This window comes from Panicum virgatum, chromosome 5K (assembly GCF_016808335.1).
Source record: "Panicum virgatum strain AP13 chromosome 5K, P.virgatum_v5, whole genome shotgun sequence".
NCBI classification, from domain to species: Eukaryota; Viridiplantae; Streptophyta; class Magnoliopsida; order Poales; family Poaceae; genus Panicum; species Panicum virgatum.
Window position 1 is genome coordinate 53,327,932 of NC_053140.1, and position 22,481 is coordinate 53,350,412.

General features: G+C 45.5%; 3 protein-coding genes and 1 non-coding gene across 6 annotated transcripts; 2 read left to right on the plus strand and 2 right to left on the minus strand.

Annotated features, from left to right (window-relative positions):
* Nucleotides 1-3,108: 3,108 nt before the first annotated feature.
* LOC120710871 lies at nt 3,109-3,247 on the minus strand. The gene has a single exon (XR_005690042.1). It is a non-coding gene; the product is annotated as a small nucleolar RNA Z247 (small nucleolar RNA).
* A 2,226-nt stretch (nt 3,248-5,473) lies between these two features.
* Nucleotides 5,474-8,018, plus strand: LOC120708522 (laccase-3-like). Its single transcript, XM_039993817.1, has 5 exons — nt 5,474-5,700; nt 5,810-5,961; nt 6,094-6,338; nt 6,454-6,582; nt 6,725-8,018. The coding sequence occupies exons 1-5, from the start codon at nt 5,602-5,604 to the stop codon at nt 7,807-7,809; spliced, it is 1,710 nt and encodes a 569-aa protein (XP_039849751.1). The 5' UTR covers nt 5,474-5,601; the 3' UTR covers nt 7,810-8,018.
* Nucleotides 8,019-17,629: 9,611 nt separating this feature from the next.
* On the plus strand, nt 17,630-22,481 carry LOC120708523 (exocyst complex component EXO70B1-like). Of its 3 annotated transcripts, XM_039993819.1 has the most exons (4): nt 17,630-17,790; nt 17,869-19,602; nt 22,001-22,107; nt 22,224-22,481. In XM_039993819.1, exon 2 carries the CDS (start codon nt 17,952-17,954, stop codon nt 19,545-19,547), a length of 1,596 nt encoding a protein of 531 aa, XP_039849753.1. In that variant the 5' UTR covers nt 17,630-17,790; nt 17,869-17,951; the 3' UTR covers nt 19,548-19,602; nt 22,001-22,107; nt 22,224-22,481. The 3 variants fall into 3 exon arrangements, with proteins under 3 accessions (XP_039849753.1, XP_039849752.1, XP_039849754.1); XM_039993818.1 differs by having other exon boundaries at nt 22,001-22,481; XM_039993820.1 differs by lacking the exon at nt 22,224-22,481 and having other exon boundaries at nt 17,869-21,753; nt 22,001-22,161.
* Nucleotides 20,137-21,966, minus strand: LOC120708524 (GDSL esterase/lipase At1g58430-like). Its single transcript, XM_039993821.1, has 3 exons — nt 21,139-21,966; nt 20,768-21,023; nt 20,137-20,459 (listed from the first exon to the last, which is right to left on the minus strand). The coding sequence occupies exons 1-3, from the start codon at nt 21,745-21,747 to the stop codon at nt 20,272-20,274; spliced, it is 1,053 nt and encodes a 350-aa protein (XP_039849755.1). The 5' UTR covers nt 21,748-21,966; the 3' UTR covers nt 20,137-20,271.

Below are 22,481 nucleotides of genomic sequence, written 5' to 3' on the forward strand. Positions count from 1 at the left end.
AATGACAAGTTGTTGGAGCATGCAGAAATTGGCACACTTTGTTGACAGGAAAAGATAAATCTGGTCGTGTCAAGGTTAAACATTGTAAAGCACCAACAATGCTCCTAAACCGAGTAGAATCCTCCTGTCCTAGTTTTTCACCTTCCTCAATAGATAATTTTTCTGAAGTCGACAATGGAGTGTTTACCGGTTTACAATTGTGCATCCCTACTCTTTTGATTATGTCCGAGGCATACTTTTCTTGACCAAGTAAAATGCCATTGCTAATTTTCTTCACTTCTATACCCAAGAAGTAGTGTAAATCACCCAAGTCCTTGAGAGCAAACTCTTGTTTTAGATCTTCAAGTAACTTGGTAATAGCTTCCTGTGATGAACTAGCCACAATTATATCATCAACATACACAAGTAGATAGATTGTAATCTTTCCTTTGTTGTACAAGAACAATGAAGTATCTGCTTTGGAAGCATGAAAGCCAAGTTGCTGTAATTTCCCACTCAAACGTGAGTACCAAGCTCTAGGCGCTTGCTTAAGCCCGTATAACGCCTTGTCCAATTTACATACATAATGCGGCACATTCTTCTCTCCATAACCAGGTGGTTGCTTCATGTAAACATCCTCCTCCAGAACGCCATGAAGAAACGTGTTCTTCACATCAAGTTGTCGAAGACACCATCCCTTAGAAATAGCAACAGAAAGAATGATCATGATCGTAGTAGCTTTGACAACTGGACTAAAAGTGTCATCATAGTCTATTCCATACCGTTGCTTGAAACCTTTAGCAACTAGCCGAGCTTTATATCTGTCTATGCTACCATCAGCTTTTCGTTTTACCTTGTATACCCACTTACAGTCAATGACGTTTCTGCCACGCTCAGGAGGAACCAAGTGCCATGTTTGATTTTTAATAAGAGCTAAATATTCCTCATTCATTGCTCTCTTCCAGTGATCATTAGCCAGTGCTTCTTCAAGATCATGTGGTTCATCTGTAGCCAAAAAACCATACCTGACAGTGCCATCAGTATATATTTTTGGTCGTCGTATACCGTGCTGCAGTCTTGTAACTGGTCTACTAATATTTTGTTGTTCTTGTGAATCAATTGGATCTGCCTCCTCCGCGACCGGGACAGTAGTAGCAATAGCATCGCTTTGCAGCGATTGGCTGCCTGTGCTCGCTGTCGCTCCCTGTTGCTGTCGATTGGACATGCGTCGTCTGTGTCTGATCCGAGTTTGATTCACCTGGTACTTGTACAGCTGCAGGTATCTGATACTGATTCACCCTCATGTATTGTGCCTGCGTCTGTTTGTTGTGCCTGCTGGTGCCATGCGATTTCATTACTGCTTTCTCCACCAGAAACACCATTATTCTCCAAATAAACAACAAAATCAGGATTAGTAGGAAAGTTAGACAAGTGATCAACTGTTACATCCCCCTCTTGATCAATACTAGTGTTTGGAAGAAGAAGAAGAGTTTCTGGATGGAGACTAGCACCAGTATTTTTATGAAGGGAAGCAAAAGGGAAAACTCCTTCATCAAACACTACATCACGAGAAATATAGACTCGGCCTGTAGATATGTCAAGACATTTGAAACCTTTGTGGAGATTACTATAACCCAAGAAAGCACATTGCTTTGATCTAAATTGAAGTTTCCTGGAATTATATGGCCTCAAATTAGGCTAGCATGCACAACCAAAAATGCGCAAGAAGGAATAATCTGGCTTTTGCCCAAACAGGAGTTCTAGGGGAGTAGAGTTATTTATAACTTTGCTAGGAATTCTGTTAATCAAATATGTGGCAGCTAGGAACGCCTCGTCCCAAAATTTCAGAGGCATGGAAGCATGAGCTAAGAGAGAGAGAGAGAGACCAACTTCAACAATATGGCGATGTTTACGCTCAGCTGACCCGTTTTGCTGATGTGCATGTGGGCAAGAGACATGATGAGAGATTCCTATTTTGTTGAAAAAGGAGTTTAATTTTTCATACTCCCCTCCCCAATCAGTTTGCATGGCAATGATCTTTCGATCGAATTGTCTCTCTACTAGTTTTTGGAAATCACAGAAAACTTGGAATACTTTAGATTTATGTTTAAGGAGGTAAATCCAGGTAAACTTGCTAAAGTCATCAACGAAGCTAACATAGTATTGCTTTCTGCCAACTGATTCAGCGGCAGGCCCCCAAACATCAGAGAACACAAGTTGTAAAGGAACGGTGGAAACACTGGTTGAAATAGGATAGGGGAGTTGACGACTCTTTTCTTGTTGACAAGCATCACAAATAGAATATTTATTTGGTTCACTATCACATGGGAGATTATTCTTGCTAACAATTTGATGAACAATAGAGAAAGAAGGATGGCCTAATCTACTATGCCAAACATTGGATGAAGGTCTTATGGCAGCACACACTGTCTTCCCTGATTCCAACGAGCTTAGTGGGAGAGGATATAGGCCACGTTTACACTTTCCTCGAAGGAGAACCTTCTTCGAAGCCTGATCCTTGACAAGAAAGAAATCAGGATGAAACTCAAGATAAGCATTATTATCAGTAGCAAGTCTATGGACAGAGATCAGATTTTCTGAGGCTTCAGGTACATGAAGAACATGTTTTAGGGTAAGATCACGAGTAGGGGTATATGTAACAGATTGACCAATATGTTTAATTTCCATACCTGAGCCATTGGCCACATGTATCTGATCACTGCCATTGTACTTTTCCCTCATGGAAAGTTTCTCTAACTCGCTGGTGATGTGGTCGGTGGAGCCAGTGTCTGTGTACCAATTTGTATCAACATTGTAGGAGGAAGCAGCAGCAGCAGCAACATATCTCTCATCAGGTACATAATCCTCATCGAATCTGTGCCAACATTCAACTGCCGTATGGTTGGGCTTGAAGCAGACTTGACACCTTGGTACTGTGTGTGCGTCTGGCCCCATTGTTGTTGGATCGATTTCCATTGTTGGGGCCGCGGGATGCACCGCGTCCTCCTGGGGTACGACCACCACGAGATCAACCGCCGCGATTTCCACCACGGTAGCCACCACCACGACCACCACGTGATGCACTGTTCGTCGAGGAGTTTGAGCCTCCACTCAGTAGATCAAGGCGCTGCTCAAAACTTAACAGCTGGGAGTATAATTCATTGATAGAAATTGACTCAACACGAGCAAGAACAGCAGAAACAATAGGGTTGTATTCCATGTCCAAACCAGCGAGGACGTACTGAACCAGTTCTTCATCTCCTAGGGGTGTGCCTGCAGAAGCCACGTCGTCCCCTAGGGTCTTCATCTTCCCGACGTACTCAGTGATTGTCAGGTTCTCTTTTTTGGTTGTGGCGAGGGCAATTCTGGTGTTGACTGCCCTGGCTCGGGTCAGGGAGGCATATATGTCTTCCAGCGTGCTCCAGACTTGTGCTGTTATTACACAAGTAGATACCGCCGACAACACATCTCGTGAGAGCGTCGATAGGAGGTAGCTGAGGAGGTTTTGATCCTTGGTCACCCACTCGGTGTACTCAGGATTTAGCTGTTTCCCTTCTTTGCCATCAATCTGGACGGGAGGAGCGACGGTCTTGCCATCAAGATAGCCTGTCAATTGAGCACTGCGCACTGCATGTAGAACCTGAAGTTTCCATAGGGCATAGTTGTTCTTGGCGAGCTTCTCGGTGATGGGATGACCCAACACAGATGCAGCTAGCCCTGAGGAAGAAGAACTCACCATTGTAGATGTATGGAGGAGTGGCTCTGATTACCATGAAAAGATACTCAGAGTTTAGGTAGAAGTGTCGAGCCCTAGCTTGGGTCTGCAACGTGTACGTGTTAATTGATTGCACAACTCAAGGTGCCCATGGTTACATATATAACGTGGAGAAGGATTGGCCAGTTCTAATCTTATCGGCAACAGATTGTTTAAACCGAATACAACAAGAGTCCTATAGATTAACTACCAGCCAATCTCCTTCTCGTAGCTATCTTGTTACAAGAGGATACTTTATCTCTGACACCGTGTCCAATTGTCAACTGCTGAGGCGCAGGCGCAGGCAGGCGTTGTTCCTTCTGTTCGATCATCTTGCAAGTTCAGGAGAGGTGCAATCAGATTCAGTTTCAGGGATTCAACCTTCAAACGATCAAGCAGCCAGTACGATGCAACTTCATCAATTTTACCCATTTGGCCAATTCGTAAACAGGGGAAACGTTTTCCTTATTTGTTTATGGGCAGTAGAAGTGACGGTCTATTTTCGTGACGACTGCTCTGCTGCAAGCGCACCCTTAGCTTCCAAGCTCATCACAAAAAAGAAATCAAAACCAGAAGCGCATGTGGGATCTAAAATTTCGACTGAGCAATCAGATTTTGGTGCCATCGTTCCTATCACGAGACTGTTTCCCAAGATTTGTTGGAACAAATATTGACACTCGCTGCAATATTGGCTACCAAATCCACCTCCTCGATAGCTTCCAAAGTCCTTACAAATGACTTCTCATAAACAGAGCCCACCAAAAGTCGACGCGCCAGATTTTTGCTGGCCAACGGTCCATGCGTAGGGCAGAAAACACAGCACCCAGTACTAGAAAAAACGTCACGGTTGACTCCTCATCATTGTGCGCGTACGTCTCGAAACCCAAGTTCCTTTGCCCACAAGTTTCACCAAAACTATGATACGGAAACGGCCATGCTTTTCGCCGTAGCTAGCCGCATACGATAGCTGCAGAATAACTAATAATCCACCGCGTGGGAGATGGTCAACAAACACTCCTCATCACCTCTATCTCTATGCCGTTCGAAACCGAAGATGCGTAACTGGATGCACAAGAGCAAGTCACGTCCCAATTACTGGAACGCAGTAGTAGCAGATCACTGATCACAGCTGGAAACAAAACTACCGTACCTAATAATTTGCGTGAAATGGTTTGCTTCTTGGGGATTTTTTTTCCTCCCCTGAATCTAACTGTTCCATGGACGCAGATGCTGGTGTTTTTTACAGACGGGTTGAAGTTGAAGAACACTCGAATGCATCAAAGAAGAAAGCCGTCTGAACTCTGAAGACGACGGCAGATGAAATAACAGAACGACTTGACAGCTGCAGAAAGCTCGGGGCACTGCTCTGGCAGAAGCGTGTGGGAGAAGAGGAGCCGCCTCGTGTCCTGTCCTGTGGAATCGCCGCGCTCGCCAAAGGGGGCAGGCCAGTGGGTGCACCAAACCATCTGCACAGTTGAATGATCGATCACGATCGCGCGCGGCGGGCGACGGCACGAGACCGGCTTGGGGCTTCAGGCGCCTGCAGATTGCGATGCCGATGGATGATGGCTGCAGCTGCAGCTGCAGGCGACATTTGATTTCCCCCATGCTGGGATTTCAAAAGTTCGAAACCTAATCGACCAACCACCCAAGTTCACAAAACGGGAAAAGAAGAACGGGGCGACAGGCGCATGGAGCCGGCCGGCCAGCACGCGGCGACGAGCGCTATATATACCATGCGTGCCCGGTGGCGAAGCCTCTGACCCCAAACTCGGAAGCCTTCAGCCGAAAGCCGCCGGCCGAGAGCAGCTCGAACTCGGGTTGCAGCACGGTGCGCGAACGCCGAAGCACAGCGCGCGACGCTCGCCATGGCGTCGTCGTCGTCGTCGTCCCGGATGCTCTGCCTCCTCTCGTGCCTCGCGCTCGCGCTGCTCGCCGGCGCCGAAGTGCACCACCATGAGTTCGTTGTATGTGATCCCTTGCATGGTGCACCTGTGTTTTAATTAGTGTGCATTATTATCGATCTGAAGCATTTCGTCTGATGAGCGAGTGTCAATTTGCGTTGGGTTCGCCAAGGTCCAAGAGACGCCGGTGAAGAGGCTGTGCAACACGCACAACATCATCACGGTGAACGGGCAGTTCCCGGGGCCGACGCTGGAGGTCAGGGAGGGCGACACGCTCGTCATCAACGTCGTCAACCGGGCGCAGGACAACGTCACCATCCACTGGTACACATACATACATCTTGTTGTTGTCTCCCTCGTGCTATGACGATCTGGGATGGGATCATCACATCGATCGTGTGCTCCAGTGCTCCTTGCTAGTGATGACCTTGTGCTTTCTCGGTTCGTTCTGCACAGGCACGGCATCCGGCAGATGAGGACGGGGTGGGCGGACGGGCCGGAGTTCGTGACGCAGTGCCCCATCAGGCCCGGCGGCAGCTACAAGTACCGGTTCACCATCGAGGGGCAGGAGGGCACGCTGTGGTGGCACGCGCACAGCTCCTGGCTCAGGGCCACCGTCTACGGCGCGCTCATCATCCGCCCCAGGGAGAACAAGGCCTACCCCTTCGGCAAGCCCTCGCGTGAAGTCCCCGTCATCCTCGGTCTGCCACACCCTCCTCCTCGCATCACATCTAATCTGACAAATGAAAATTAGTATATATGTTAAGTAGTGATGACAACTACTGATCGAAACTCTTGACGGTGATGGATGGACAGGCGAGTGGTGGAACGCGAACCCGATCGATGTCATCCGGGAGGCGCAGAGGACGGGCGGCGGACCCAACGTCTCCGACGCGTTCACCATCAACGGCCAGCCCGGTGACTTCTACAACTGCTCCCAGGAAGGTAGGGTACTACCTGATCGATCTCTCGACCACCTGCTCTCATCTCTTTGCTTGGGTGCATCACACGCAAACCCCTGGCACGAACACGCTCAAACTCCATGCGTCTTAATTTGATCTGATGATCGGCATCATGCACGCTGCAGAGACCACCGCCATTCCGGTGAAGCCCGGAGAGACGGCGCTTCTGCGGTTCATCAACGCCGCGCTCAACCACGAGCTCTTCGTCAGCATCGCGCAGCACAAGATGACGGTGGTCGCCGCCGACGCGTCCTACACCAAGCCCTTCACCACCTCGGTGCTCATGATCGCGCCGGGCCAGACCACCGACGTCCTCGTCACCATGGACCAGGCGCCCACCCGGTACTACGTCGCCGCGCGCGCCTACGTCTCCGGCCAGAACGTGGCCTTCGACAACACCACCACCACCGCCGTCATCGAGTACGACTGCGGCTGCGCCTCCGACTTCGGCCCCAAGATCCAGCCGGCGTTCCCGGCCCTCCCGGCCTTCAACGACACCGCCGCCGCCGCCGCCTTCGCCGCGGGGATCAAGAGCCCCGGCAAGGTCAAGGTCCACGAGAACGTCGACGAGTACCTCTTCTTCACCGTCGGCCTCGGCCTCTTCAACTGCGAGCCCGGCCAGCTCTGCGCCGGGCCCAACAACAACACCCGCTTCACGGCCAGCATGAACAACGTCTCCTTCGTCTTCCCGCAGCACGACTCGCTCCTCCACGCGCACTACTACAAGATCCCCGGCGTCTTCACCACCGACTTCCCGGCCTACCCGCCGGTGCAGTTCGACTACACGGCCAAGAACGTGAGCCGGGCCCTGTGGCAGCCGGTCCCGGGGACCAAGCTGTACCCGCTCAGGTTCGGCTCCGTCGTGCAGCTCGTCCTGCAGGACACCAGCATCGTCACGCCGGAGAACCACCCCATCCACATCCACGGCTACGATTTCTTCATCCTCGCCGAGGGGTGCGGCAACTTCGACCCCAAGAAGGACGTCGAGAAGTTCAACTACGTCGACCCGCCGCAGCGGAACACCGTGGCCGTGCCGGTGAACGGCTGGGCGGTCATCCAGTTCGTCGCCGACAACCCGGGGGTGTGGCTCATGCACTGCCATCTCGACGTGCACATCACCTGGGGCCTGGCCATGGCGTTCCTGGTGGAGGATGGGTATGGCAAACTGCAGTCCCTGGAGCCGCCCCCAGTTGACCTTCCGATGTGCTAATGACCAGGAGAAGATACCGTTACCTTGTTGAGGAATTGGAAGGCTGTTCACGTTGTATGTTAATTGTTACTTTTTTGGGGTTATTTGTGATCTTCAATTCTAGGGGAGATGATTTTCCAGCTTGTTTTGAACTTTTCCCCTGTATAAATCTGTGTAAGTTTCAATGACATTCTGCATATTATTTGGGAATAAATTCTTTTTTGTACCAATATGAAGCAACAAAATTGAAGCACTTCTATCGAACCAAAAAAAAAATCAGCCTTGATGACTGCAAATACAAGGTATAACCCACTTACGTATTAGCAAAAAAATGCAGTTGACACCGCCAGCTCAGATAAAATAAAATACAGTTCTACTCCTAATAACAACTCAGAAACCTGATGACGGTATAACAGAGAGCTCCAGTCTCCACGTGTTGCTCAAACTCCCAACATATACAAATACAAGCCTCTATTGCAATTTGCAAATCGTGGCAATGGTCGAGGGAGCTCCAGATGTTAACATACAAGCCTCAATTGCAATTTCACCACCTGTACTGGACTACTGGTTCAGTAATACTGACCCTCAACTGAAAGTGATCTTCAGAGTCAAGCCGCCCAGCCACCAACTTTCTTTATCAATGAATTAGACATCACCCCTGATTCAATCAGGCCATGCAGTCCAATACTCCATACCGATGACTACTTCCAAACTGCAAATTCTTTGAAAATGCAAGAAACAAGACCGAAATGCTATCTATTCCGAAATGCTGTCATCTCTCAAACTTTTCATGTTTTCCATTGTTTTTTGGGGGCTCTGGAATTTACGTAACAAAATGAGAATCGAAGGGGTGTTCCCACGATCAGCTAATGCGGTATTGTACAAATGTTTCTATCACTTGCAGACCTGGCGTATCCTACTGAAGCCTGCTGATCAAGCCATCCTGGACGACCAGATGTCAAAGCTGAAGACGTGGATGGAGGACTTCACTCCGCTAGACTATTTTATTTGATAGCTCAATGTATCTCTCGTTTCAGCCACTACTTTTTGGCTTCGATGCAGTAGAGTAGCTCAGTTTCGGGGGTGGTAGTCTGGGTTCTTTGAGGGGGAACGGTTCAGGTTGTTTTGTTTCGCTGCTATTTTTCTGCGCTCTTTGGTTGCTGGTAACCCCAGCTGTGCTGTACTGAAACACTCTATATGGTTTCTATAAAAGCAGGGTGCCCCTTTCTTTTTTAAAAAAATGTTATCTCTTACCTGAATCTCACTACAGGTACTTAGGTTGGCAATCAAATAGTATACTCCATGATCCAATATAACATAAGCAATGGTGTAAGAAGCTAGTCTCAAGTCTCATTGGACATTTTTGATGTAGCCAGGTCAACCACCACTGAAATCCTACAGCACTTTATTCAGCATCAATATCCGATTGTGTACAACAAGCAATCTTAAACGTCCAGTAACTTTGAGATTTGCATATAAAAATTTATGGTCGTGGGTAGTTTAAACACATATGAATCATTAAACCACCTTCACAGGTTGACTTATAAAGATCAGGCAGTCTTTTTTTTTTGAAGCAACAGGAGGGGATGCGCATCCCCTACTGATTATTATATAAATTAAAGATCAGACAGTCTATTGTTTTTTTTTTGAGAGGAAGAGTACTCTATTACTCTTCTGTCACAGCTGAATCGCTGGACGCCACACCCTCAATCGATTGAGGTACAGAGTCCCAGGTGGCGGAAGTACCACCGGGTAGCTTACAACCCATAGCAGCAAGTTCGTGCGCTAGCTTATTACATATACGGGGACGTACAAAAATTCACAGGACACAAACTCCAGAGCCTTTAGGATTTTTATCTCTGTGATTATACCACCCATAGATGAAAGTCTGTAGTCTTCTCCTTCAATTGCAGCCTTCACCATTGTTGCATCCGTCTCCAGACTCACCCTGGGCATCCCCAAATTGGCTGCGATCCTGAGCCCCTCTCTGCAGGCGATCAGCTCTGCGTGGAAAGCACTTTGTAGAACTTCTTCACTGCCAACACCTGCAGCTCGAACCACCCCATATTCATCTCTAATCACAAAACCCCAGCCACCTGTACCGATTTCCTGTGAAAAAGCACCATCGACATTAATTTTCAGTGTTCCTTCAGTCGGCTTGATCCATTTTTTCACATGACTAACAGCCGCCCCATGGCTTAGTTCTGCAGACTTCTTCAAACTGTCAGCACGCGCAGCTACTGCATATGCTAAGATCCGGCCTGATCTCCTTTGTTTCTCTTCTCTCCATCTGTTCCGTTCATTCCACCAGAGCCACAGGAGTGTAACCACAGTGATTTGTTTTTCTACTGGTAGATCCATAATCTTTGTCATCATTTGTATAGGTGAGCATTCTTTTATCAATTCAAGCCGAATGCCCTCCAGATGAAGCTCGCGCCATAGTTCTTTTACCTCCTTACATTTCAACATCAAATGTGCACCGTCCTCCTCCTGCCTCCCACACATGCAGCAACGTGAATCTATTTTCATTCCCCTTCATTTCAGTACAGCCCTCACCGCCAATGTATTATGACACATCCTCCATAGAAAATGTTTGATCTTTGGATAACAGTCAATCTTCCATAGCTTTCTCCAAAAAGGATCATCACCTCGGCTTGTACTTGCTCCACCTGGTTTGCTTCCTGCTTGTGCCCGCAGAATTGCATCTCTATGAACCCTGTATGCCGATTTAACTGAAAACCTCCCCTTCTTGTCAAAATGCCAAGCAATCATATCTCCCATCTCTACATGGATTGGTATAGACTTGATAATTTTAACATCCTCTTCCCAAAAAGTCTGATTCAGCAGTTGGTCATCCCATTTATCAGAGACTGGGTCAATCAGATCTGCAACTTTCCTCAATAGAGTTCGGCCTTTTGGAGTGATCGGCCTGCGGGTTACTTCTCTTGGGAGCCAGGGATCCTCCCATATATCTATGCCTTGTCCATTGCCTACTCGCCATATAATACCTTCCTTCAGAACATCAACTCCCATCAAGATGCTTCGCCATGTATAGGAACACCCATCCCTTACCGAGGCCTTTAATAGTTCAGAGTTTTTATAGTACTTTGCCTTTAGAATTTTGGCACACAGCGAATCCGGATTTTGGATCAGCCTCCATCCTTGTTTGGCCAGCATTGCCATGTTAAAGGAATGGAGATCCCTGAAACCAAGTCCCCCCCTCTCCTTCGGGAGTACTAGCTTTTCCCAACTCAGCCAATGCATGCTGTTGTCTTTATCTTGGTTATTCCACCAATACTTTGCAATCAGGGTGCTGATTTGCCCACATATCTCCTTTGTGATATCGAAACAGCCCATAACAAAAACTGGGATAGCCTGCGCCACTGCCTTGATCATGATTTCCTTTCCTGCTTTTGACAGTAATTTCTCCTTCCACCCCTGTATTCTTTGCCACTCTCGCTCTTTCAGGTAAGCGAATACTTCAGTTCGTGATTTGCCAACATATACCGGCATGCCCAAGTATTTTTCACTTCTAGTCTCAGCCCGAATGCGTAAAATCTCTCGCACTCGTCTTCTACTGTTTCCCCCCGTATTAACACTGAACATGACAGCTGACTTATCTGTATTTATAGCTTGACCTGAACATTCCTCATACACCTTAAGTAGTTCTTTCAGCTTTTCTGCTTCTTGTTCATTTGCCTTACACAAGATCAGTGAGTCATCTGCGAAAAGAAGATGTGATACCGATGGGGCCCCTCTGCATACTCGGATGCCATGGATTTTGCCCTCCTCCTCCGCTTTCTCTAGCAAAGCTGAGAAACCCTCTGCACATAACAAGAATAAGTATGGAGAAATTGGGTCTCCCTGTCTCAAGCCACGCTCCGGGGTGAATTCATCCGTCAGTTCTCCATTGACTCTAATTCGGTACTTCACAGTCGTTACACATGTCATCACCAAATCAACACTAATGCAGTATATTTATGCAGCACTCTCTGCACCCAAGAGGATTCGTCCATAACGATACACAATTCCATCTGTCAAATCTCGGTATTGGGTGCGTTTGGATCCGCTAAAAGTATGCGTGGGCTTTATACCAAACTTGGCGCGGGGCCGATGTTGGACCGTAGGCCTTCTTGGCAGCCCATTTTCTGTCATTGCGCGTGCGCATTCCTGACCGGGCCCAATATGTGCATCCAACATGTGTGAGACATGAAGCCGATACCATAGAATCCCATGCTGTGGCCCCACCTGTCATCTTCCCCTCGACCGCGAGGGCCGTTGCGCTGCTTTTATGCTCGCCTTCCCCCACCGGCCCACTCACTGATCCGCCGCACCGGCCCCCGGACCCCTATATCCTCGCATCCACTAGACGTCGCGAGCTAGGCCACAGTGTGCCGGACTGCCGGTGAAGCCCCAAAAAATTGGGCCCACACAGCAAAACCAGGCATCGAGTACCCAGGGCCGCTCGCCCGCGCTGCAAATCATTGATCCGTCGCCTGAAGAAGTTCCGATGTGGGTCGTAGTGTGAATTCAGCCCATTAACAAATTCTCTATTGGTCTGCTGGCGGGCGGTGCAATTTTTTTTGTTTCGGCTCGAAACTCCTATCTGCGAGATACGTGCCACAGAAAACCTTTTCCCCTCGTGTTGTACATTCCACCCCAACCTGATCTCACGTGTGAGCTCAAGGATGACAGTGATGTGCTCATTCGTACTATTTTTCTATCATTTTCGTATAACCGTATGTTTTCTTTCTTTCATTTTTTTTTCTTTCGTGTTGTTTTCTCTCTTTTAACATATTTTTTCTTCGGTTTGCTTTTTTCTTTTTATTTTCAGTTTTCTTCCTTATATTTTAAGTTGACTTTTCTAGATCATATTTTATCTTTTTTAAGTTATTTTATATCCTAACTTGTCCCGTGAGTACTAACTTTTAAATTTATATTATTTTTAATAGAAAAGTTAGTATATTTTTCATTACTTAGTATATTTCTTTTCACATGCAGATTTAGCATCTTGATCCGTTCCAAAATGCTATTACTAAATATATTTCTTTTCATATGAAGATTTATTTTTTTGTATGATTCATAAAATGGTGTGTGAAATGATTTATTTCGTTTATATGCTCACTTTTTTAGCACACGTATATATGCTTATAAAAATAATTGCTTACATGTGAATTTTTTTTGTTATTATATATATATATATATTTGATTATATTGTAGATGTATTTATCTTCATGTAAAATTATGTATCTACATGTAACTAATTTGTTCGCAACACCAAATTATTTGTTCGCTTTGTAGATTAAATTGTTCCATGACGTTGATGCATTTGTTCGTGATATTTATTTTTTATTATTTATCCTAGACAAGTAAATGTTCACAAGGTGTAATATTTTGCTCGTTGTACATTATTATTTGTTCGTTATGTTTAACTGTTTGTTCGTAGAAAATAAAATTTGTTCGTTTTCTTAAAATATTTGTTCTCAGTTTTCAAAATTAAGTATTTAGTATTTTAAATATATATTTTTAAAAAATTCATGCAAACATAGGCAAATGTGGTCTTGTTTTGAAGATCTTGTCATAAGAAAGATAATGGTGAAATTCAAATTTAATCTGGATACTTGATTTAATGGTTATAGCTTTTTTTTTAGTTTTTGATTTGCATGCATGTAGGTGATGTCAGCATTTTTGTCTAATTATGCATGCATGCACAGATTCCCTTCTATTTTAGCAGGCAACATGGGCAAGAGTCTAACCTAATGGGCCGGCCCAAAATAATATTTTCATAAAACCGTACGCTTCGAGTGATGTTTTGCCAGTTAATACGGTACGTTGGTGGATTAATCATGAGTATCTTCAGGTGATGGACGCGGAAACCATCGCCTCAAGCGATAAATAATCGTGCCCGCCCAGGGCTGCAGCGTGATGAAAATTGTGGCATCACTTCTATCTTGAAACATGATCCCACGACAAAGTAAAATATACGTTCTCTGTCACACCCTGAAATTTTTGGATTTCAGGATGTGATTAAAATTTAAAATAAATAAATAATTTTCTCATAGTTTTAAAATTTTCTCAACATTTATTTTTCTTTACAGGGAATTTAGTAAAAAAACAAAATAATTGGTTGTCTTCAAAACTAATTGAGGTTGTTTTGTTTGTGTTGCATTCATGCTGAACTGCATTGTTTTATTGCTTGTTGTTCAATTTGAATTTGAATTCTCTGAATTTGAGTTTGAATTGAATTGTTTAAATCAATTTCAAAAATGCAAAGCTGTTTCTTTTTCCTTTTCTTGTTTTCAGCCCAAAGCTCCCTCTCTCTCTTTTCCTTCCCCTGCGAGCCCAGCCCAACTTCGGCCCAACTCCCTCCCCCGCTCGGCCCAACCCAGCCGGCCTAGTTGCTCCCGCCAGCCCGTCTCGCCTCCCCCTCCTCTCACGCCGCCGACGGGTGGGGACCGCCTGTCGGGGCCGTCTTCCCCGCGTCGTGCTCGGGTGGGACTCCGCCGAGTCCGCCTCGACCCCGCGCCGCCGCGGCTTGAGTGGCCCGCACGCCAAGGCGCCCGTGCCCCCTATATAAAGCGACGCCGCGCGCCCCCTAGAACCCCAACCCGAGCCGCAGCCGCCGCCAGTTCAAGTAAACCCTAGCCGTCGTGCCATTGACGAGCTTGGAGCTCGGAGTCGCCATCGCGCTGCCGTTCCGCCGCTTCTTCGCCGCTCCCGAGTTCCACTGGGGCTTCGCGTTGAGGTGGGGATGCTCTACAGCTCGTTTCCCCTCTCCCCCTCGCTCTGCATCGCCAGGGACCACTCGCCGGAGCCCCGCCTCGCCACTCCGCCGTCGCGCGCGCCCTTCGCCGCCTCCGCACGTCGCACAGACCCCGCCATCGAGTTCGCGAGGCCGTACTCGTTCTCCCCGTCGGCGCCGCGCGTCGAATCCACGCCGGACGACCGTTTTCGGTCTACGCCGGTGATGCGCCGCCGCCTTAGCTCGCCGCCGGCTGCTTGCGCCGCCGCTCGCCCCGATCGATCCTAGTCGTTCGATCTAGATTGGGTGGTCAAGATTAGATCTAAACCTAGTCAAAAACCAAGGTACTGGTCAACCCTAGGATGTTTTACAAAAGAGACCCTCAGTTTATTCAAAACCAACTCGCGCGTCCTGCTCTATTAAAAAATAATTCTGTTTAAGTCCTTTTATTTGCAGAAAGCACCCTGCATTTTTACAAAATAGAACCCGCCGTCCTTAGAGCATAGTTTTTCTAGCTAGCCCTCGAGTTTAGGGTTTATTTATGTTTTAGCCCCTGGTTTCTTCAGATCTAGCCCCTGGAAGCTCTGTTTCTTCACAAATAAGCCCCTGAAATCCTGTTTTAGCCATAACTTCTTCGTTTTAGCTCCGTTTTCATCGATTCTTGCGTTCACGTGATCCTTGTGATGTGTGCAATAGCTTTATAACCTTTTTATCCTCTATGAGCACACTTTGTTGTGTCTCACAAATATTTTTTCCATTAGTCCTAACCCTTTGGTTAATCGCGACTAAATCATTACTCATTGTTTATCCCATAGTTTCCACGTCCTAGCTCCGTTTTTCGTGTTTCTTGCGCTCTCGTAACCGTAGCAGCGAGCTCTATCCTTTCGTATGCTCTTTTAAAGCCTTTCTTTTGTTCTGGTGTATTGTTCTTAAATATATCTTGTTGTTTGCTTTTTATGTTTGCCCATGATTGTTTCGAGTAGAAGGATCGCTGTTTGAAGATTGAAGATCAGGAATCCCAAGTGAGCAAGAGCTGAAGAGCAGTGAAGAGCAGTAGGAGTAGCTTTTCGTTGGTGAAAGGCAAGTGACCCTAACCATACTTCTATCTATGCTTTAATTACAAGATGATATGATTTAATTGGAACAAGGAGAACCACCCAAGAAAACCGTACAACCACAATACTATATGGCTCTGGTCTTGGCTAAGTAATTAGATGATCTATATGTCGTGCCTGGGGCATTTGATTGGTGGATTTTGGGTTATCGATATTTGAGGAGCGGGTGAAGGAAGCTTCGTCTTCTGAGGTACCGCAGAAAGCAAGGGACCAGTGCGTACATATAGTGATTCTTTGTAAAGGCCTAGTAGCGTCCCTATGCAATCACACCTCGGAAGTGTGGTATTGTGCCTGATCAGCACATATGCGTGGTTGGGTTCAAAGTTCTTCGGAACTTTTACGCGAATTGTGGTGAAAGTGTACAACCTCTGCAGAGTGTAAAACTGATATATCAGCCGTGCTCACGGTCATGAACGGCTTGGACCCTCACATGATTAATAAACTTAAAGATGGATTTAAATCACTTTCTGGTTATTTCTTATGGCCTTGCTGAGTACAAATCATGTACTCATCCTTGCTTACTGCTGCTCAGAAGGAGAAGGTTTATGATGTTTTCTGAAGATGTTGCTGAGTTCTAGGCGTACGCAACCCCCAGTCGATTGCCTGTGAAGTTTGAAGTCTCCGTTTTCAGAATAAGCTGTATAACTCTGATAGTCTTTTGTTTGTTGTTTTTTTCTCTTTTACGTGATACTGTTGCTGATTATTCACTTATAATGTCACTATATGTATGAAATTTGATCTTGGCATACATATAGTTATGCATTCGGTTTTGTTCTTAAAACCGGGTGTGACATTCTCTCACTACTGTGACTATCGCCAGTCCCGTGACATGGTGCTGTATTTTGAACGTAAAGAATTATTGTTTTTTTAGATAAGTAAAGAATTATTGTTTAATAATCTGCCATAGGTGCACGTTGCTGCCTCGCTCCAGTTTTTTTTTTTTGGCATCACCTCTAGTTGGCTTCACTTTGTTGCAGTGTGTGGACCGATGCCTAAACTTTCTCTCACCTATTTAGGGTTTAGGCATCACTCAAAACATACATTGTGGAGGGACTAAGTGGTGCCCGAAAAGAAATAGGCACTATTTTCACCACTGCAGCCACCGATGCATGTGCTAGAAAAATGAGAAGCAATGCAAGTAGAAGTAGATGCACCGATGCCATCTCTTAAAAAATATTTCTTTGACTCATGTGGCGTGGGAAAGAGCGCGAGAAAACAGAATTCATCGGCAGCTTGGAGTATTTATTATGTGGGTCCTGTTAGTGATGCCTGTAGTGCTGCCCATTGTAACGGTTGAGGAGCGATGCTCATTTTTTTGTTGTGGGGCTTGTTTTTTTACAGGCTTCGCTCCACAGTGTGGAGGGTCTTAGGCGTTACTGCCGAGTTCTCTGCCACGGGGATGAGGGCATGGTTCACGAGAACTAGGGAGTGGAGCTGGCATTTTTCACCGTCCGATGAGGGTATTTGGATCCCCGATTAAACTTTAGTCCATGTCATATTAATTTTTTTACTATTTAGAAGTATTAAATAAAGTCTAATGATAAAATTAATTGCATAGATTGGTTACTCTAGCAAATTATGAATTAATCATTCTCATTAGATTCGTCTCGCGAATTAACACCTTTGCAAAAAAAATTATAGACATATTTTAATTAATATTTCTAAATGATAAGATTTTTTGTTGATGTGATGTTGACTAAAGTTTAGTCTGACGATCCAAAGTCCAAACACCCGTGGGCCCTCTCCCCCGCAGATTCTCAAACCTTAGCCTAAAATCTCACGCAGATCGACGGGAGGGGAGAAGCGTCTGCTTTCAGTTTTCAACTTGATGTATTAATTGAAAGAATAGTCAAAAGAGTACAACCTCCACGAAATGACACTTCGTGGTTGTGTTGTTGGATGTTGCTATCCTAACGTAAGCTCGTTGTGACTTGTACCCACTGACCCTCCGACGACTTAAATAAGTAAATGCTACGTTTTTGTCCGACCTATTGCACTTCGTACATAATAAATGGTGGTCCGTTGTGACCTTAACTCATTTTCATGGGGATCAACAAGATTAAGATATACCTAGGTGTGTCATCTGGCACTTGGAAGACAAAAAAAGTTCTGCACATCAGTTTCAGAATTCGTCTTCTCTGCGAGGTATGCTTTTCGCTCTCAAGTTCTTTCACGGTTTTGGTTCGAACTATGCAGTGCTTGAACTGGTCCATTTTTTGCCAGCTGAAGATGATTCCACCCTCTTCGATGGCTTGTACTGAGGACTCAAGGAGTGGCTGCTTGTAGTTCTAGCATTGGCGAAAGGCATGGAGGATACTCTGCAAACACTTGACGACTTGATTTCCCAGTTCCTGAGCTTAGATCGGCCCCTCTGGTCCAGTTCTGATGATGCTGATGCCTTCTTAGAAGCTGTCGATGAGCTAACTTCCACCATCCGTGGCCTTGAGAACACCTCAGAGGACCATGTGCTCCTTGAGAGCTTTGACCTCCTTCTGGAGCGTTGTTCCATGAGGCTTAAAGATGAGTTCCAGCGCCTGATTGCTACATCTGGCTTCGATGACAACCATGGTGGCCACAATATCAAGAAAAGCCGCGATGAAGATGACAGCCACACCTTCGTAGCACCTCCGATTAGAGACTTCGATATCATTGTTGATGCCTTACCAGATGGTGTAGCCACTCAGGCAAATAGAATTGCAAGAAGGATGATTGATGCTGGTTTTGGTGATATTTGTGCGGAGACCTATGCTTCTGCGCGCCGCAACTTCATCGATGAGAGCATTGCTCGCCTTGGTGTTCATGCTCACATTGCAGAAAGGTTCAAGTCAGCATCACGGGAGGAGCTTGAGACTCAGATCATGCGCTGGATACCTGCAATCCGTGTTGTGTTCCGCATCTTAATCCCCAGTGAGCGCCATCTGTGCAATTGCATTTTTGATGGATTTGCATCTTACAGTGACCTTGCCTTTGCCACTGCATGCATACCATTTGTTCAACTCTTGTCATTTGCCAATTTTATTGCTGCTGCTGGACAGAACCCGGAGAGCCTCTTTCGCATCGTCGACATGTATGATGCTTTAGCTGATATCCTTCCTGTCGCTGATGAAGCCTTTCATCATGAGATAACTGCTCTTCGTGAATGCCTTGGATTGTCAATTAAGGGAATATTTGTGGCTCTAGAAAAACTGATACGACATGATTCAAGTGAGTCTGCACCAGCAGATGGTGGAGTACATCCCATAACAAGGTATGTAATGAACTACCTTATGGCAGCATGTGCATCTCGCCATATTTTGGAAGAAGCGATGCAATTGGAGTTTGGTTGTACTGAAACAAGTCTGATCAATCCTGACCGGCCAACATCATCGCTGGCTGTCTGCTTTGCTTGGATTGTGGATGTGCTCATAGAGAATCTTGAGGCAAAATCCAGGATTTATGGTCATGTTCCTCTCGGCTGTGTCTTCCTGATTAACAATGGGACCTATATAATCAAGAAAGTCAATGGCTGTGAGCTTAAGGTCTTGCTCGGTGAGGATTGGACGAGGGTAATATCTGCAAAGGTTCACCAATGGGTGTCGGAATACCGCCGGGCTACCTGGGGGAGGGCCATCATGATACTTGAGAGGGATATAAGGTCTGGGAGCAGTTCCAGTATTGTGGTAGAGAAGCTGAACCACTTCCATAACTTTGTGAAAGCAATTTGCCAGGTGCAGTCACGGTGGGTACTGGTGGAGAAGCAGCAAGCAATGGATTTGAGCACTATGGTGGAGGATCTGGTTATTCCAGTCTACAGGGATGCAATTGAGATATTAAAGGCAACAGCTGTAGGGGCTTCATATGTGCGACCTGAGGATGTGAAGTTGCAGATTCAGCAGTTGTTCAAAGCCATGGCCAAATTTTGAGTGGTCCTTCTGGCTGCCGCATGCTGATTAGCATTTCATTTCTCATGAGAGTAATGTAAGTTGTGTTTTTATGTCTCAGTCGCCTCTATTATTTCCATATTAGTAAGTTACACTGATTTTTTGCTATCCAGAATCATGTGAACTCCTGTAGCAACTGGGTATGCTATTCTAGATTAGTCCTGTTGTCAGTTAAGTCCTATAAGTCTGTTAACTGTAGATCAGTTCAGTTTGCTGCTTAACTTGAACTATATGCGGTCAACGTCTACAGTGATTAATATGAGCATGTTTTACCCAGTATGTTATTCTTCACTACTTGTATTATAACCTTTTCATGCTGAACTGACAGAGCGTTACTAATTGGAGTCAATGAATAATATCTTGGTCGCGCCTTTCAAGCAACTCGTAGATGAACATACAATTTTTTCTGTTTTGCCATGTAAAATTATTACAAAGTTCCTGTCATTCTGAATATACTAATACTATGACACATCACAATTATATCTTGCTTTAACTGTTCTTGTAAATTGAGTGCCTGACTGCTTGCGGGCGACCAACTCATTTAGCCAGTGTTCTGAAATCCACTGTCACGTAATCCAGTGAGCAATCAGATGTTATAACGATAGGTGGCATTGAAGGAGCTCTTACATAAGGACTTAAAGTATGAAGCCAAAATAAGATGTGTGCATTAATACAAGGAGAAAACCTTATATGGATATGTGATTAATTAAAACTGTGGAATAACATTTTTCACTATGTAGTCATTTACTAACATGTATACCCTTTCTGTTGGGTGCACAGCATCGTAAAATACATAGGACGACACATTTTTGCAGATAGGAGTGAATGCATTGCAAAGCAGGGCAACCTCTCTGAGCCCAGTCCCGCAACATCCTCGTGTTGTTTCTGTAAATCCTGTTATAATGGCAGACCTTTGTCAGAGTAATAGAAAGGACTAAAATACGATACATATGAATTTTGCAGTTGACTTCTCAAAGTGTTTGGGCTTAGTTCGAGAAAAAAAAAGTGTTTGGGCTTCTGCCATCCTCGAATTTTTAGCGGCCTGAGTTTAGCATCATGGTGTCCAATACTTTCTATATTGTCTAGGATTTAAGGCGTTCCCTCTGGTTTTTTTTTGTAGAAGTCTAAGTGATTAAATTGCAAGATAGCTCTAGCCCCTAGTAGATAAATTAATGGGTATTGGCATTAATAGAAAACGTTACCATATTTCGCGGGCTCCTCAAGGATCTCCATGAGAGCCCTGTATGCATCTAGGTACACAATTTTGCTTCCATGGAGTGAGCCTTGCAATGTTGGAAGTAATTCTTGAAGTTTAGAGTTGTAGACCTGAGCATCCCAGTTCTGCTCATCCACGCATGCCCTGTCAGGGTCTCTGCTCAATGTGATTTGGATAGGTGTGCAACCAAACGGGGGAAGGCCTGCCAAGGAGAATTGGCGGCCCCCAAGGTCATATAGTTCCTGCATTCAAATTTAGGGAATTGAAAGTGGATTTATGCCTAGTTTCTGAACTGGAATGGAAGAATTCATAATAAAGAAGGCAACTCAAAAAGAGGAAATAAATGCCTATTTTTACCTTGACACGAGCTTGTACCATCTGGAGAACAGTATCTTGGTATTCACCAATGTCCATCTTCTTCTTCTTTGACGAACGGTAGTAATGTGAGAAATCATTGGTCCCTGAGCTGACAAAAATCAGGGAGCTGGCAATGATCCTGGAAGCGTTCTTATCTCCAACAATGTTCCTGAGCCGGATGAGGTAGTCCCTGAAGAGGTTCACCTGCTTCGACATTGGCAGGGTATTGGCCAGCTGCGACGTCTTGTCATCGAACCCTGAACCCGCAGACGCAAAGTTGACCCCTGTCATGATGTCGTTGTTCGACAGCTTGGAATCCAGGTATGGCGGAGAGAATTCCTTGAGCTGCAGCCTCTGATTGAGGAGGTCTGGAACGAGCCGGCCATTGGAGAACCTCCCTGTCGGCTTCTTCCCTGGGAAGTCCCTCCCGTAAGGAACATGGTTTGCCAAGGCCACCGTAGGGAGACGATTGTTGTTGCCGGTATCAAGAACGGAGTCGCCAAAGTAGAAGATGGCCGGAAACTTGGGCTGGATTCTCTTGGAGGAAGAAATTGCAGGGGAAGAGAGGAGGAGCACCAGGAGAAGAGCAGGGTGTGCCATCAGAACCATCTTCTTGTATGAGTTTTAATCTGCTCCTATCGGTGCTTATTATATTCTGGAGGGCCCATACACGCCTAATAAGTTTGTGAAACATTCAGATGTTTTTTTTTGTAGCTAAGTATATCTTCTGATAGCAGTTTTCATAAATGCCCTTTTACTTATTTTCAGATGATTTTCTGTAGCCAACCATATCTACTGATACTAGTTTTCATAAATGCCTTTTATTTATTTTGTAGCTTATGGTTTTGATTGCCTTTTGCAGAGCTGAAGCCTTTGTAGCCTACTACTGTTGGTGGAAAGCGTACAGAGCATGTGCAGGTTATTGTGCAGAGTGCAGCATTTGGCGCAGAACAAACATGCATGCTGAACATTGTATGGTAGCACTTTGATATTAGAATGACACCACCGTTCTGAAGTTTTAAATGGTTCTTATCTCAGATTTATGCTGCGTTGTTCAGATTCTACATCAAGCATGCATGCTGAACATTGTATGGTAGCACTTTGATATTAGAATGACACCACCGTTCTGAAGTTTTAAATGGTTCTTATCTCAGATTTATGCTGCGTTGTTCAGATTCTACATCAAGCATCCCAATGTGGTTTTGCTCCAGTCAAGTGATATCAATTTTGTTTTTTCATCCCAATAATACAGACATTGATGTCTCTCTGGAAGATTAAAAAAAATGTCTGTACTCTCTCTCTCTCTGAAATATATGTGCACAAGAAAACGATGTACAGATCAA

What these genes read in the sequence shown, in the direction of transcription:
- LOC120708523 (XM_039993818.1), top strand. Translation starts at nt 17,952, where the DNA reads ATGGAGGATACTCTGCAAACACTTGACGACTTGATTTCCCAGTTCCTG.
- LOC120708524 (XM_039993821.1), bottom strand. Translation starts at nt 21,747, where the DNA reads ATGGTTCTGATGGCACACCCTGCTCTTCTCCTGGTGCTCCTCCTCTCT. An exon ending in TGGTACAAGCTCGTGTCAAG is followed by an intron (nt 21,024 to 21,138) that starts GTAAAAATAGGC and finishes ATTTGAATGCAG; the next exon opens with GAACTATATGACCTTGGGGG. An exon ending in TGAGGAGCCCGCGAAATATG is followed by an intron (nt 20,460 to 20,767) that starts GTAACGTTTTCT and finishes CCATTATAACAG; the next exon opens with GATTTACAGAAACAACACGA.
- LOC120708522 (XM_039993817.1), top strand. Translation starts at nt 5,602, where the DNA reads ATGGCGTCGTCGTCGTCGTCGTCCCGGATGCTCTGCCTCCTCTCGTGC. An exon ending in TGAAGTCCCCGTCATCCTCG is followed by an intron (nt 6,339 to 6,453) that starts GTCTGCCACACC and finishes ATGGATGGACAG; the next exon opens with GCGAGTGGTGGAACGCGAAC. An exon ending in CTACAACTGCTCCCAGGAAG is followed by an intron (nt 6,583 to 6,724) that starts GTAGGGTACTAC and finishes TGCACGCTGCAG; the next exon opens with AGACCACCGCCATTCCGGTG.